A 16,689-nucleotide genomic window follows, 5' to 3' on the forward strand; every position below is an offset into this window, starting at 1 on the left:
AACCCCATACCCGTCCTGTGAGTGGTAGTGGACCCCCATACCCGTCCTGTGAGTAGTGGTGGTCCCCATACCCATCCTGTGAGTGGTAATGGACCCCATACCCGTCCTGTGAGTGGTAATGGACCCCATATCCGTCCTGTGAGTGGTAGTGGACCCCCATACCCGTTCTGTGAGTGGTAGTGGACCCCCATACCCGTCCTGTGAGTGGTAATGGACCCCATACCCGTCCTGTAAGTGGTAGTGGTCCCCATACCTGTCCTGTGAGTGGTAGTGAACCCCATACCCGTCCTATGAGTGGTAGTGGACCCCATTCGCAAGCATGGCAAGGGAGCATCAACTTTATCATCATGTTTGCAACCTAGTGTAGGAAAGGATCAGGAACTGAGTACTTAAATCTTCTATTTCGAGTAGAACCCACTTACCGGATTGTCTGACTCGCCAACACTAAACCACACGAGACTAATCTCCCTTTCTCCCCGGACAGATACAGGTGGAGAAGTATGCTCCTGCAGGCTGTGGTGCTCCTTCTTCTTGGGGCTCCTCAGGCGCTCACCGAAGGCCTTCCCGACGACACCGCCTCACTGGGTCCGTCTGGGGCTCCACAGGTCCGGAGTCTCGACCAGGCCATACAGTCACTCACAGATGGCTTGAAATTCGGAGTCAGAAAGGACAAGGCGAGAGGTCCGGCCGCTGGAAGCGCTACCGGAACCCCGGACATCGATTTAAAAGATGTTTCGCCTTTCGGGAGCTCTAACAGTTCCTCCAGAATCAAAAGACAATGTGTTTTCCCTCCCTGTGGAGCACCAGCGCAGCCTCCGGCATACCAGCATGTCTGTCCACGCGCCACGCCGCTGCCCAGCCACTACAGCCCGTTGGATCAACTGAAGCACATCGTCAGGTATCAAAGACCCGGGTGCATTAACGAAGACTGCGCCAAGAGGTGCAGGGTAAGTATTCTCCGGTCTACTGCGCATTCTGCGTCGAATCTGTTGTCTCGCCAAACATTATGTCATAACAAAGTGCAAGTCCAAGCTAGATAACAAAGTGCAAGTCCAAGCTAGATAACAAAGTGCAAGTCCAAGCTAGAGTCGCTATGTCCACCAGCAGACCGTCAACGCCAGACGGCGGTGGCTTATAGTTCCCGCCTCAGGCACATACACCCACACTTAAAATAAACTTAAACAATATTTTTTTCCCCCCATTGTCTTGGCCAGCAACCCCGAGAGGCTCAACCAAGTTCCCTCTTGGCCCAGTGAGTCCCCCAACCTTTGTGTCTGGAAGAAGCCTTGAAATATTTCGTAAAATCTCGTGAAATCCTTTCCTTGCTGATATGTTAGGTTCCAGTGGTCCTCGGAACCGCTAGTTGGAAATCCCTGCTCCAGGCCGATAAGTGGGCTTCCCCCCCCTGGATATTATTGACCTGCGCTCTCTTAACAACACGGAGCAATTCCTAATCATTCAGTTGTATTGATCATTATTACAACCGCTACATAAACGTCCTCTTCATACGTACTAATTCCACTTATATTACTTCCGGTATTATTACACCTAATAGCCATTCATCAATAATAGCCACACGCCAAGAATAACCACAGGTCAATAATACCTCACGCCAATAAATGTCCCCACGTTAATATATACATTGATCGTCCTCCTCCACCTCTTCCCCACCAGGGCAAGAGTCCACGTCCAGAATGCCAGTTTGACTTCGAGATGTTGTCTGTGCGCCTCGCCGCCCTGGAGGCCCGCCTGCTGGAACTGGATAAGGTGGAGACCAGGATCAAGGTCCACGCCAGCCTGCTTCTGAGGATTCAAAATAATCCGAATTGTGAGTATGCCTTTTGTATGCTTAAGAGGGGATGTGAGTATGTCTGGTGTATGCTTAAGAGGGGATGTGAGTATGTCTGGTGTATGCTTAAGAGGGGCTGTGAGTATGTCTGGTGTATGCTTAAGAGGAGATGTGAGTATGTCTGGTGTATGCTTAAGAGGGGATGTGAGTATGTCTGGTGTATGCTTAAGAGATGTGAGTATGTCTGGTGTATGCTTAAGAGATGTAAGTATGTCTGGTGTATGCTTAAGACAAACTTATTCAGTGTGATATTGAGAATGTCAGTTAAACTTTCCAGATTTACTTGAAAAAATATTTTCAACTTATGTTTAATAATTCTCTAACAACCACTACGTTCCACAGTCCCTGGGCAGCGAGGTGAGCCAGGGCCCCCTGGACCTAAGGGACAGAAAGGAGACAAGGGGCTCTTAGGAAGCATCGGAGTCCCTGGAACTTGCACCATCTCCTCCTCCGCTTCCCCTCCGGCAGGTGCTGTGGGGGTTCCTGGAAATAAAGGCGCTCCTGGCCATCCAGGGGACAAGCGCTGCGGGTGTGACGGCGAGCCAGGGGAAGGTGGCGCCCCTGGCCAGACCGTCAAGGGGCCACCTGGGCCAACGGGTGCCAAGGGGCTCAAGGGAATACGGGGCCCCAACTCTTAACCAGCTCCGGTAAAATTGAGTGTGCAGTGATCCAGTCAAACTCCCTTTGAGCCCCACTAGATTAAACTACTTATTAGCCCGAGGAATAACTATTGATGGCCGCCCTGACAGTTTCACGTATTTAAGAAGTTTTCAAGAAGGCACAAAATATTTTCATCTACCGTAGTTCATTTAGGCTAACACATTATAGTCCTCTTTTGTCAAACCACTTTTAATTACCCAAGTAAAATTCTAGGTCATGATATGACTCCTCTTCCACAGTAAAGATTTTTTTGTCCTGTTTGCTCTCATCTTTAGTATTGCAGGTCTTTCGTATTGCTATAATATTAACAATTAATGTCTTGCTACATAGTAAACAACTTTTTTTAATATGTTATTCAACTAAATGAACATCAATTTATCAAATATGTTGGCAGCAAACGAGAGCAAGAATATTGAACTTGAATTCTGATTTGATATCTATCTATTGCCTGTGACTCAATTATGACCCGTGAAAGGTGGCTTCAAGAGGAGAAGGATGTCTGCCATGGTTATGGAGACACTCTCTGGAACCAAGACTTTATTATCATTAGTGTTGAGGAGTATTTCTAATGTTTATTTGTGAAGCTACGGGGGTGACAAGCTGGAATGATCCACTTGAAGGGAGCTGTCTGGATCAGTAGCTTGCATCTTCCTTGTGAAGGTAGATTTTTCTAATGGACTAAAAAGGTATCATTCACGTCACCTGGTAACCGTCTCTCACACCTGTAAGCTGTCTCTCACGCCACCTGTAAGCTGTCTCTCACGCCACCTGTAAGCTGTCACCCACACCTGGAAGCTGACTAACTTTCAGAAGATGGTGAAATATTTTCATATTATTTTAAGTCAATAAACATTTCAACATAAAACTTGTTTAATTAACCTTACAAACATTAGTTAAATTAAATGTGAAAGTCTGGTTTGGTGCATAGCTTTAGGCCCAACAACCTAATAGGCCTACCAATTTGTTTTCAGATTATTTCACTAGTAACTCCTCTTTATGGAAATTAAATTTCATATCTGGATAAAACGAATAATGAACATTAAAAATTCACGAAAAGAACATTTCCAAGTGAAGTTGGAACTCTAAACTTTATCTGGAAGGGTTAAGGCCTATCAATCTCTGGAGGACTATTAAGACCTATAAACCTCTGAAGGTGTGTTGACCAAACCACACACTAGAAATTGAAGAGACGACACAATCGACTTGATAATGGTCCAGGACGGACCGAAACGTCGTCGTCTCTTCAATTTCTAGTGGGTGATTTGGTCAACATTTTTCAGCCACATTATTGTGACTTTTCATCTGTATCTGAAGGTTTATTTAGGCCTTTCAACCTCTGGAGGTTTAATAAAGTTTATCAACCTCTGGAGGGCTATTAAGGCCATTACAACAGCTTACTGATCAACCAGCAAATTAACTTTAATCCTGAACATAGTCCAGGTTCAGAGTGAACTCATGTGTCTAGAGTTCACTCGTGTGCTTTTGTATAATAACATATATTGTTTATCAACTGTCTTGCTACGCAAAATGGAGCAAGCTAGTTATTAAACAATAAATTACTGAAGAGTTTAGCCACTTGTCTTATGAAGAAATGTTTGGAGAATGAATGCCAGCATTTCCCAGGTCGGTGTCTAGTAATTAAGTCACATTAACTGACAGATGAGTACAGAAGTTCCTAACCATAGCATGTTGTTTAGCACTAACGGAATGTTTCTTGTTTTTCTTTTAATTTGTTAAGGGCTCAGAAAATTTTTGCGAAACGTAAAGGACAGAGTTGCTTTATCAATAATCAGGATTCATGACCCAACAAGTGTCTGATTTGAAGTGATTTTTCCATGACAATAAAAGGGGCTAACTGAAATAATCCCACCTAGCTTATTAGTCTGAAAAAGCGTACTAAATTAGTTGCTTAAAAATTCCACAAAAACACTAGAATCTTAGCGCGCTGTTATCGATAGAATCCGACTTGAGGTGTATCGTGAGTAACGACGCAATGGTCTATTTCTCGTTACCAAGGAACTCCAGAACATCCTAAAGCTTAGGGCTTACCATGCAAGAAAGAAAATAAAAGAGTTTTGATATATTTTGTTTAGCAGCAAGTTGTGGGTGATGGTTTTATGAAAACCATGACCCAGAAGACGATAGGCATGCTAGATAGTCTTGGGACAAGCAGAGGAATATAAATACCTGAGTATAAGGTATACTATGTATAAGAAAGTCCCAAAGAAACATTGACAGGGTCAAAATTAAGCAGCCAATGTTTAGGATGAATGTTGAGAGTTATATTAAGAGTTTAGAGAAGTGTTTTGAGTGAAAGTTTGAACTGAATGTTTCGAGTTAATGTTAATATGGGTAACATCACTCCACCCATAGTAAATTTAAAATTTTGCCCCGAGGGGGCGAGTTTATTGGGCATCGCCACCCATCCTGAGTGTGGACATACCGCCATATTGACAGTATTGGGCAGCGCCACTCATTCTGAGAGTGGACAGACCGCCATATTAACAGCATTGGGCATCGCTACTCATCCTGAGAGTGGACACACCGCCATATTGACAGTATTGGGCAGCGCCACTCATTCTGAGAGTGGACAGACCGCCATATTAACAGCATTGGGCATCGCCACTCATCCTGAGAGTGGACACACCGCCATAGTGACAGTATTGGGCAGCGCCACTCATCCTGAGAGTGGACACACCGCCATAACAGCATGTACAACACCCCACAATAGGAAGAAAACCCACTGGGTTGTTCACTTGTTTAACACCTCCGGAGGTATAATGAATGACAGACTACAGTTAACACAGATAAATACAGGGGCTTCAGTTGTTCGCTTTACTAAGGTCTAACTCAATGTAGCTATTTACGTATTGTTAGTTAAGCCACAACATGGTGGCTTAATTCCTACTGAACCCACACCATGTACATAGCATCAACAGTATGCAAGGTCCTCCACACAACAGCTACTCCTTGTTGTATTGCGAGGGGATGGGGTGAGGGGATGGGGAGGAGGGGGAGAGTCTGCGAGGGGTCACTGAGGGGAAGGGAGGCAAGGAGGTCCTGCTCGAAAATATCTTTCCCGCTGTATCGTTTGTTGTCATCTTTTCCAGCACATTTGTATAAGCAAGTTACCCCTCGAGGGAGGCGAAGGACGCGAGACGTTTGGATCAACTGTGGCCAGTTTTACACCCGCCCTTAACACCCGCCAGAGCTAAAGATTAAGCGTTACTTTGAAGATGTATTAACAAGCTTCCCAAGGATAGGCTCCTCCTCCAGTTATCGCTCAAGTGAGAGGATTGTATTTTTAGCTCTAACCCCCCCCTTCTCTACCCTCCCACTAAAACCCCTCTCTTTCTCTCACTTTTTTAACCCCACCCCCCCTCACGCATCTCCCCCCCCCTCATCTCTCTCTCCCCCACCCCCCCTCTCTCTCTCTCTCTCCATGTTCTCTTCTCCCATCAAGGTCCAGCCATCGCGCTCACCAGGACTGGCTGAGACCATCAGAAGTCTTGCCCTGAACACACAGGCGAGGGAGGTAAGCAAGCCAGTCTGGTCTTAGTTGGCCTGTAATGTCTCGTGATATTTGGTGAGGGCTTAGCAGAGGCTGGACAGTACGGTGATACAGTGGACACTACAGTAATACAGGGACAAAACGGTGATACAGTGGACACTACAGTAATACAGTGGACAATACGGTGATACAGTGGACACTACAGTAATACAGTGGACAATACGGTGATACAGTGGACACTACAGTAATACAGTGGACATTACAGTAATACAGTGGACAATATGGTGATATAGTGGACACTACAGTAATACAGTGGACAATATGGTGATACAGTGGACACTACAGTAATACAGTGAACATTACAGTGATACAGTGGACACTACAGTAATACAGTGGACAATATGGTGATACAGTGGACACTACAGTAATACAGTGGACAATATGGTGATACAGTGGACACTACAGTAGTACAGTGGACATTACAGTAATACAGTGGACACTACAGTAATACAGTGGACATTACAGTGATACAGTGGACACTACAGTAATCCAGTGGACAATATGGTGATACAGTGGACACTACAGTAATACAGTGGACATTACAGAGATACATTGGATACTACAGAAATACAGTGGACATTACAATGGTCCTTACAGTGGACATTACACTGAAACAGTGGACACTACAGCGGGCATTGCAGTAATACAGCACACACACTACAGTGTTACAGTGCGCACTACAGTGGACACTACATTGATACAGTGGACACTACAAATATACAGGGGGCACTGTAGTAGACACTACAGTAATACATTGCACATTTCAGTTATGCAGTGGACACTGCACTCATACATTGGACGCTACAGTAATACAGTGGACACTACAGTGAGCTTGAGTATATTGACTCAGTGGTGCACCAGGGCAGAGAAACAGCTATATTTATCGACCGTAACACAGTGGTACAGTGGTACAGTGATACAGTTGTTCAAGAATACTTTAATTCAGCGATGGAGTACAGTGAAATGATACAGCGGTACAGCGACATTGTGAACAATGTATAGGGATACAGTAAACACGGTACAGGGATACAGTGAACACTGTACAGGGATACAGTGAAAACGGTACAGGAATACAGTGAACACGGTACAGGATACAGTGAACACGGTACAGGGATACAGTGAACACGGTACAGGATACAGTGAACACGGCACAGGGATACAGTGAGCACGGTACAGGGATACAGTGAACACGGCACAGGGATACAGTGAACACGGTACAGAGATACAGTGAACACGGCACAGGGATACAGCGAGCACGGCTCAGGGATACAGTGAACACGGCACAGGGATACAGTGAACACGGCACAGGGATACAGTGAGCACGGTACAGGGATACAGTGAACACGGTACAGTGATACGGTGAACACGGCACAGGGTTACAGTGAACACGGTACCGGATACAGTGAACACGGTACAGGGATACAGTGAACACGGTACAGGGATACAGTGAACACGGTACAGGATACAGTGAACACGGTACAGGGATACAGTGAACACGGTACAGGATACAGTGAACACGGTACAGGATACAGTGAACACGGTACAGTATACAGTGAACACAGTACAGAGATACAGTGAACACGGTACAGGATACAGTGAACACGGTACAGGATACAGTGAACACGGCACAGGGAAACAGTGAACACGGTACAGTATACAGTGAACACGGTACAGGATACAGTGAACACGGTATAGTATACAGTGAACACGGTGCAGGATACAGTAAACACGGTACAGTATACAGTGAACACGGCACAGTGATACGGTGAACACGGTACAGTATACAATGAACACGGTACAAGATACAGTGAAAACTGTGCAGGGATACAAATATTGAATACTGATGCACTGCTACAGTTGTGTTTGAGATTGTGAGTTTGTGAGTTTTATGGGTGTGTGAGTTTGAGGGTCTGTGAGTGTGTGGGTTCATGGAAGGCAGGATGATTAGATGAAGAGGCAGACAGAAGAATAGAGAAAGAGAGGAGGAGGCAGAGAGGAGTGTGTGGGAGGGAGAGGGAAGATATGTATGGGAGGGATTGGGTTTATCTGGGGGATGAACACCAAGCCATTACGACTATATAGCGCTGGGATGTATGGGAGGGAGAGAGAGAGAGAAGAAGAGGTGATGAGAGAAAACAGTAGAAGTAGAGGGAGAGGAATGCAGTGATGGATGTAACTGAAGTGAAGATATAGAGACGTGGAAGGACAGGTAGAAAAGAGAGAGAGAGAGGGGGGGAAAGGAAGAGTAGAAGGGGAGGAGAGAGAAGAGGGAGAAAGAAGAAGGGACAATCAGAATAAAGTTCAGGAAAGACGCAGAATACTTCCAAACTAACCCAATGTTTTCGTCTATTTAATGATATATATCGTTACTTCTTCAGTGTTACCTTAATTTATTTTTTTACTTATAAATTGGTTCATTATTTGATTGATTATACAGTGAGTATATTCCATGTTTGCGTGTAACTATTCCAGAGAGCTTTATTTTGTAGGAATGATTTTCTTACAAAATAATTTAGTTGTCTTAACCCTTAAAGTGCGGTTATCGTTAATCAAAAAGTAAATAATGTAAAATATCCAGTGAGTCAGCTATATTTTGTTTGTTAATCCCACCTTTCCAGTAATGCTTTTGCGAGACTCCAAATTAAAGTGAGAATGGAAAAGCTAATGTGTAGCCTCATTCCAGTCTTGTCTACTCCAGGCAACAAGTAACAAGAGTTACTGATAAATTCAACTTTCTTGGTGATCTTTGATTTCCAGAATCCGATCCCAAGAATCTCTCTGTATGCTTTCCAGAGATTCTTTTGTATGTTCCAGCCATGGTACGATGGGAGCGGGCCCCGCCATGGAATCTGGCCATCGTCTGGGCCTTCATCCTTCCCTTGTCTCTCGCGTTCCTGGAATCCATTAACGACCCTGAAATAGCAGTTCTGGAAGGCCTTGCAGATGACCTCTTCTCCCCTCACCTGGATGCTGTTCACCCAGCGGTTCTTCAGCGAGTCAACTCTTCGTTGCATCCTGGAGCATGGAAGAGGTCTCCTTATGGAGATGCACTGGACGCCATTCTCTCCGTCCTGAACGAGAAAATCTTCGCGAAGAGACAAGCTACTTGTCCTGAATGCACTCCAGGAGTTAACTGTCCTCTCGGATGTCCAATGTCCGATCCTATGTCCCCTTATATTCTGTGTCCTTATTGTCCAAGACCAAATATATGTCCATATTGCTTTCCTGGATCGCCCTGCCCTCCAGGATGTCCACAGACGCCATGTCCACCTTGCTTCCCAGGAAGTTCCTGTCCACCAGGATGTCCTCGAACCCCGTGTCCACCTTGTTATCCAGGAAAGCCATGTCCAGTAGGGTGTCCGTATACCCCATGCCCACCTTGTTATCCTGGAACTGTATGCCCAGAAGGCTGCCCACCATCCACATGTCCTGTTTGCTACCCTGGAAACTGGTGTCCGCCAGGATGCCCACACACGCCATGTCCACCTTGTTATCCTGGAACCCCATGTCCTATTGGATGTCCAGGTACAAAATGTCCAAAATGTTATCCAGGACGTCCATGTCCAGAAGGATGTCCCCGGTTACCATGTCCTTTCTGTTATCCCGGTTCTCGGTGCCCTCAAGGATGTCCACAAACTCCGTGTCCTCCGTGTTATCCTGGGTCATCGTGTCCACCAGGATGTCCAGCAACCCCGTGTCCAATTTGTTATCCAAACTCACAATGCCCTATTGGGTGTCCAACCACATGCCCACCGTGCTATCCAGGTACTGCGTGTCCTAAAGGATGTCCACAAACGCCTTGTCCGCCTTGCCCCCCTGGTGCCCAATGTCCTATAGGATGTCCACAAGAGAGATGTCCTCCATGCTATCCAGGTAGATCATGTCCAGCAGGGTGTCCCCTTACTCCGTGTCCTCTTTGCTACCCAGGAGATCGATGTCCTGAGGGATGTCCCCAAACACCGTGTCCTGAATGCTACCCTGGCCAAAAGTGTAGACCTGGATGTCCACAGACTCCATGTCCATCATGTCTCCCTGGTGAATTCTGCCCACCTACATGCCCAAGTGGACGATGTCCTCTTTGTTACCCAGGCGAAAAGTGTCCAACTGGGTGTCCGCAAACCCCATGTCCAGATTGCTACCCAGGTGAACCTTGCCCTTCAGCATGTCCACGAACTCCATGTCCTATTTGCTACCCAGGACAAAAATGTCCATTAGGATGTCCTCATATACCATGTCCCGCTTGTTATCCAGGTTTCCCGTGTCCTCCAGAATGTCCACCGACACCGTGTCCCGAATGTTACCCAGGACAGCCGTGTCCTTCGGGATGTCCCTTAACGCCTTGTCCTAGCTGTTTCCCAGGTGCCCAGTGTCCCCCGGGATGTCCTCAAACCCCCTGCCCTGCTTGCCTTCCTGGACATCCCTGCCCTCCAGGATGTCCACCCTTTCGATGTCCTCCTTGTTACCCGGGGGAGAAATGCCCTTCAGGATGTCCAAGAACTCCGTGTCCTGACTGCTATCCCGGAGAACGATGTCCACCTACATGTCCCCCGACGCCATGCCCAGTATGCTATCCAGGGAATCCTTGCCCCTACGGATGTCCAAATACTCCATGTCCGTTTTGTTATCCAGGAGATCAATGTCCACGTGGATGTCCAGAGACACCGTGCCCAATATGCTATTCAAGAGAACAGTGCCCAAGTAGATGCCCAGTAATACCATGTCCAGAGTGTTTTCCCGGAGATCGATGTCCAGCTGGATGTCCCCAAACACCGTGTCCGGAATGCTATCCAGGAGACATTTGTCCTCCAAACTGTCCCATAAAGCATTGTCCAAATTGCTACCCTGGGGATAAATGCCCGTCAAGATGTCCTGTGTCGCCATGTCCTACTTGTTATCCTGGTGAAAAATGTCCCACTCAATGTCCACAGACGCCATGTCCCAATTGTTACCCGGGAGAAGTTTGTCCTGCTGTATGTCCTCCAACTCCATGTCCTGTATGCTATCCAGGGCAAAAATGTCCCCTCGGATGTCCTCGTACCCCGTGTCCAGCCTGCTATCCCGGTGACCATTGTCCAGCTGAATGTCCACCAACGCCATGTCCGCTTTGCTACTCAGGAGATCAATGCCCTTCTGGGTGTCCTCAAACCCCATGTCCGAGATGCTACCCTGGAGAAAAATGCCCCAATGGATGTCCAATTACACCATGTCCTGATTGCTACCCAGGTGATACGTGCCCAGTCGGATGTACTTTCAAGCCATGCCCAACGTGTTACCCAGGACAGAAATGTCCTGGAGGATGTCCAGTAACCCCATGTCCCAGCTGCTACCCACTGACTGACTGTCCACCTGGATGTCCACAGACACCTTGTCCAGACTGCTACCCAGGGTACCGCTGTCCACCTGGATGCCCCCAGAACCCGTGTCCTTCCTGCTACCCAGGTCAGCCGTGCCCACCTCAGTGTCCTCCATCCCCATGCCCACCCTGCTTTCCGGGGGAGAAATGTCCCTCTGGGTGTCCAGTTTCCCCGTGTCCATCCTGCTACCCTGGCCAAACGTGCCCACCAGCGTGCCCCCCAACTCCATGCCCTACCTGCTACCCAGGGCATCCGTGTCCACCAGGATGTCCATGGACGTCATGCCCACCCTGCCGCCCTGGACAACCATGCCCCCCTGGATGCCCCCCCTCCAGGGACTGCCCTGCTTGTCCCCGGGGGCCCATTGGGGATCAGGGAAGACCAGGGAACCAGGAACGTGGGCCCCGTGGCGCTCCTGGCATCCCAGGGAAAGGATTCCCAGGGCCAATGGGACTACCAGGTGCCCCAGGGACGTGCCCAGGAGGACAACCCGTGGCACAACCCCCGTGCCCCAACTGCTGCCCCGCCAGGGAAGACCTTTACAGTATACTCAACAAGACCGACTGTTGCAAGGTGAGCCCCCACGAGTCTCAGGTCAGCCCCACGAGCCCCAGGTAAGCCCCACGAGCTTCAGGTGAACCCCCCCCCCCCCCACGAGCCTCAGGCGAGTCTCACGAGCCTCAAGTGAATCTCACAACTCCCAGGTGAGCCCCAGGAAAGCCCACGAACTTCAGGTGAGCCCACGACCCCAAGGTGAGCCCCACGAGCTTCATGTGGTCCTCACCAGCCTCATGTGAGCATCAGCTAGGTGAGCCCCACAAGCCTCAGTTGAACCTCATGAGCCACAGGTGAGCCTCATGTGAGCATCAGGTGAGCCCCACAAGCCTCAGTTGAGCTTCAAGAACCATAGGTAAGCCTCAGATGAGCCTCACGTGAGCCCATGAGCCTCGGTTGAGCCTCACGAACCACAGGTGAGCCTATGATGAGCCCACGAGCCTCAGGTGATCCCACGAGCTTTCGGTGAGCCCTACGAGCCCCAGATGAGCTCCACGAACCCCAGGTGAGCCCCTGGTAAGAGTTACACTTTATTTAATCTCCAGCTCTAAAGGAATGTTTTATTATGTTGCATTGTTTCCAGCCCAACTGTATTATTCTGATTGTATTCTCATTTCAAAGTATTCTATTGTATCCATATCATGTGACTCATAAAATTGAGCTTAATCATGACCTTTGCCTTAACCATGTCCTTGACCATTAACATGTCCGTGACACGATACGAACTCGTTCCAGAAACGCCCTCCCCGACCCCCCTGTAGGTATAACGCAGCAGAACTGGAACGCCGCCTGGAAGCGCTGGGGAAGAAGCTGGAATCCCTTGCAAGTGTGCAAGACACTCTGTTAGTTTATGGCCTGGAGATGCAGAGACTCAATGCTAAGTTTAGGGGTGAGTATCCTTTGTCGTTTGTGTATGTGTTGATTATTTGTCGTTTGTGTGTAGATTGTTTGACGTTTATATGGTACATTTATTGCGTTTTTTCTTTCATTCTGTCTTTTCTCTCAACAATAATAATAACTAATATTCGTAATTGTCTCAATGTTGCTAATAGTAATGCTATAAATGTAGAAAATAATTATCATGGCGCTTAATCTACACTTCAGAAGCGGACTTCAGAGGACCCCCTGGACCAAAGGGGGAAAAGGGAAGACTAGGAGAAAAGGGTCCCTTAGGGGGAAAAGGGGCGGAAGGTCAGTGTTCGAAAAGCAGCCACCACGATCCTCCGGGTGGACCTCCGGGCCCTCCGGGCAAGAAGGGCGCTCCTGGAAGCTCTGGCAACCAAGGGGTAACGTAAATAATAATAATATTAATGATAATTACGATATTAACGTTGTCAATATTGCTAATACTTCGCCTCTAACTAGTTATTTTTTGTTGCCTGAAAAGGCAGATGCTTCTTTTGGTTTTTATCAAAGGCTCCTGTAAACTGTAGCTCATCGCTGATGAGATTATTTTTAGATTACTATTTTTGTAGATTTAAAATTAGATTATTTGGTATATTGCTTTAATAAATCATTGCCTTTGTGAAGTTTCGAAATTATGGCTTAGACATTTGGCTGGTTTAATTGGCAGATATTTGTGAATCTTTGAGGGTTAGATTGACTAATAAAAGGGGCCAAACAGAATGATGCACATGGAATGGAATAATACAAATTTAGAACAAAATGACCGAGAATAAATGATGAGAAAATTCAGAATGCTTCAAGAAATAAAGTTTCTACGTAAATGAGGAATGAAGAAATGTCAATATTTTTATTATTCATTTATTATTAAGCTCATTTTAATTATTAGTACATGTTCTTCAACTCACTTGTCTTAATAATGTCTTGAGAAAATGTCAGGATTTTTTTCACACTTGAATCGGCTGCATCTCGATAAATATAACTCCAAAGGTTTTATAAATCAGCAAAGAAAAACTTAACATAAATGAAACTAATAGGGTGTGGTAAATCCAATGGTCACATTTTGAAAATGATTCTATGGCTGGTTGTGATTTTGACTTTTGCGAAATTTGACGATTCCACCGATTCTTGAGCTTTGCAGCCTGTCATGGGCTGGAGGTGTGATTTTTTCATCAATAATTACTAAAACGTGTTTTCAATAAAAAATTCCTTAATATAATATCATTAAATGGCAAGTATACATTTGCAATTATATTTTTATAGTAAATACTTGCAGCTTAAGTTTAAAAATCAAAATAATGACTTGAATTTAACTCGTCTTTTGATAGATCTCCCGGCCCAAGGTGCCGGGAGATTATTATTACATGTGCTTTAAAAATCAATTCTTAATAATAACTTGATATAATATCAGGATTAGTTTTGCATATATAAGTTGGTTGTACCTTGATATACAGGGTAGCCCAATATTTACTTTACTGTAATACATGAATGAAATAAAATAGTATATTAGTATAAAATAATATTATTGGAATAAATTAATATAAACTTATATAATATTTTAGTATACAGTTTATGTATAAAATGGGTGAAATAAAATAGTATACGATAAGTAACTTTTGAAATTTGAATGTCAATGTTTATGGGGGAATACTGAGTTAAATAATACAGCTGATTTTATCTATTTGTTAGAAAAGCACACTAACAGCAGGCCTGGTCAACAACACCTATAACGTACAGCTTACGCCATCTATCAGAATAAAATTATACTATCAATAATAGGACAACCTGCAAAATACAGTGAGAAAGGGTGTTGGAGGGGCAGAATTTAGCATAAAGTTCACCAACTGAGGACGTCATAGGTTAGGTAGCCAGGTTATTTTTGTATAACAACGGTTATATCCTACCATATTTCATTGCCACTTAACTAACAAATTCAAATGTTTGAAATTTTCACTTTTTGGATAGATTAGAGTTGAAACATAACACTATAAACAGGGGTGGTGTGATGATACCTTCCTGTGATTGGTTGTTGTGATGAATGTCAACTTAGATTTTCCACCAATAAGATGAAAGTGCGGGAATGCTTCCTTTAGCCCAGCAACCGGTCTTATGGGCTGCTGTTGGCCTGCTGATAGTGCATTGTTATGCCAATAGATGGTGCTGAATCTTGCCCTGTTGTTGATAGCTGTATTATTACCTCTGTAGTCGCTTTAAAAATTGACGTTCCATAGCTTATGATAAAGTTTTCATATCCTGCTGGTAGTAGGTACCTTGAGCTGTGCCCGGTACCAAATACCATATTATAATATAATATAATACCATAATTCCTACTCATAATACCTAATACCATACAAAATACACTTGAGGATAACCTCAAATATCATCATAGGGCATCCGAAGTTTTCCATGCAGGCCGTTGAGAGAGACAGGGACCCGAGCACCGCCGGGTACCCATTCTAAAAAAAATACATAAACCAGATTAAGTAATTAACTATTGCACAAGAATTAATTGTAGCACATGCTTTAATTTGTAGAGTATTTGATGAAGCACAAAACCAACAAGGTTAAAGATAAATACCTGTAATTATAATGTATGTTTCTGTGATATGTACCACTACGGCCTGCCTGCGCTGCACAGGAGCGTGCAACGCAGGCAGGCCGTAGACACAAGTTGCTCTAGCCAAGGGATATACAAAACTGCAAGGTGTGTCTCAGTGGTCGGTAAGCAATTGTGATGTCGTTAATAACCCTCCAGAGGATGATAGGCCTTAATTAAATCTAACACTAGTGTTGTTCTAGCGTGTACCACATGCAGGTACTGATAGAACACTTACAATGATAACACCATCATCAGCTGGTTCCTGCTCCGTAACTCACAGCACACACCAACACTGACCATAACTCTCACCATTCTCACAATAGTCCTGTCTTACATGCCTTTACTCCGTACCCACAGCCATGCGATTGTCAGGGTGAGCGAGGAGAGGCCGGAGCCCCTGGGGAGGACATTAGGGGTTCCCCAGGACCTAGGGGACATAAGGGCAAGAAGGGTAGCAGAGGCTATACCCATACCCAGTACCACCAAGAGGAGCTTTCGCTTAAAGACCAGGATCAGCAAGATGAGTCATTGCCTAGTACAGTGGCACCCACCGCCGGGGTATGAGACATCTGACCTGACCTTCATTGTGGTCTCCAATTTGACCTTCAGCGTGACCTCATTTTGTGACTTCAATGGGACCTTCAGCATAACATCACCTACTTTGACTCTAAAAAAATAAATCAATTATTTTGGATACGCAGAATTGTTTTTATTATTATTGTGTTTTCAGAGCTGTATACTATATAATAGTTAAACTGAATAATAAATAATGTAAATACAAATAATTAAACTTACTCTTCCTACTGACTGTCATTACCAAAATTTATATGCCGATTTCGCGTAGATTTTAATATTTAATTTTAAAATTGAATCAATATTGACTTCATATACATTCCGCTTCTATTTGTACAAAGGTAAATCTTGATTCTTTTTTTTTTTTAAGAGCACTATACAAAAATATAAGAAAGATAAACCGTAGTTGCCGATAGGAAGGTTGTAAAATGACCTGATAATTGGTGACTTTAATCACTGAGAAACAGACTGGGAGATCCCACATAGGAAACCATGAGAGCAAAAACCGCTTCACTTAGCACAAGTTCAAGTATGTTTATTGAGACTAAGGAGAAAAATACATCTCAAAGGGATAGAGTAGCTTAGGCTATTTCAACCTCCCCCCCCCCATCTCCCCCCAACCAGG

General features: G+C 45.2%; 2 protein-coding genes across 5 annotated transcripts in view; both read left to right on the plus strand.

Annotated features, from left to right (window-relative positions):
- LOC123767668 (uncharacterized) overlaps positions 1 to 3,374 on the plus strand; it is a 4,187-nt gene extending 813 nt beyond the window's left edge. For all 4 annotated transcript variants that reach the window (XM_045757527.2, XM_045757528.2, XM_045757526.2 and 1 more), the window contains exons 2-4: positions 485 to 947; positions 1,675 to 1,828; positions 2,192 to 3,374. In XM_045757527.2, coding sequence (XP_045613483.1) covers positions 501 to 947; positions 1,675 to 1,828; positions 2,192 to 2,487 — 897 coding nt within the window. In that variant the 5' untranslated portion in view covers positions 485 to 500 and the 3' untranslated portion in view covers positions 2,488 to 3,374. The remainder of the gene's footprint in view (positions 1 to 484; positions 948 to 1,674; positions 1,829 to 2,191) is intronic.
- Positions 3,375 to 5,910: 2,536 nt separating this feature from the next.
- Positions 5,911 to 16,292, plus strand: LOC123767666 (collagen alpha-1(III) chain). The gene is made up of 5 exons (XM_045757524.2): positions 5,911 to 6,044; positions 8,895 to 12,007; positions 12,725 to 12,878; positions 13,094 to 13,275; positions 15,849 to 16,292. The coding sequence occupies exons 2-5, from the start codon at positions 8,897 to 8,899 to the stop codon at positions 16,053 to 16,055; spliced, it is 3,654 nt and encodes a 1,217-aa protein (XP_045613480.1). The 5' UTR covers positions 5,911 to 6,044; positions 8,895 to 8,896; the 3' UTR covers positions 16,056 to 16,292.
- The last annotated feature ends 397 nt before the right edge of the window (positions 16,293 to 16,689 follow it).

This window comes from Procambarus clarkii, chromosome 67 (genome assembly GCF_040958095.1).
Source record: "Procambarus clarkii isolate CNS0578487 chromosome 67, FALCON_Pclarkii_2.0, whole genome shotgun sequence".
NCBI classification, from domain to species: domain Eukaryota; kingdom Metazoa; phylum Arthropoda; class Malacostraca; order Decapoda; family Cambaridae; genus Procambarus; species Procambarus clarkii.

What these genes read in the sequence shown, in the direction of transcription:
- LOC123767666 (XM_045757524.2), top strand. Translation starts at nt 8,897, where the DNA reads ATGGTACGATGGGAGCGGGCCCCGCCATGGAATCTGGCCATCGTCTGG. An exon ending in ACTCAATGCTAAGTTTAGGG is followed by an intron (nt 12,879 to 13,093) that starts GTGAGTATCCTT and finishes TCTACACTTCAG; the next exon opens with AAGCGGACTTCAGAGGACCC. An exon ending in GAAGCTCTGGCAACCAAGGG is followed by an intron (nt 13,276 to 15,848) that starts GTAACGTAAATA and finishes CCGTACCCACAG; the next exon opens with CCATGCGATTGTCAGGGTGA.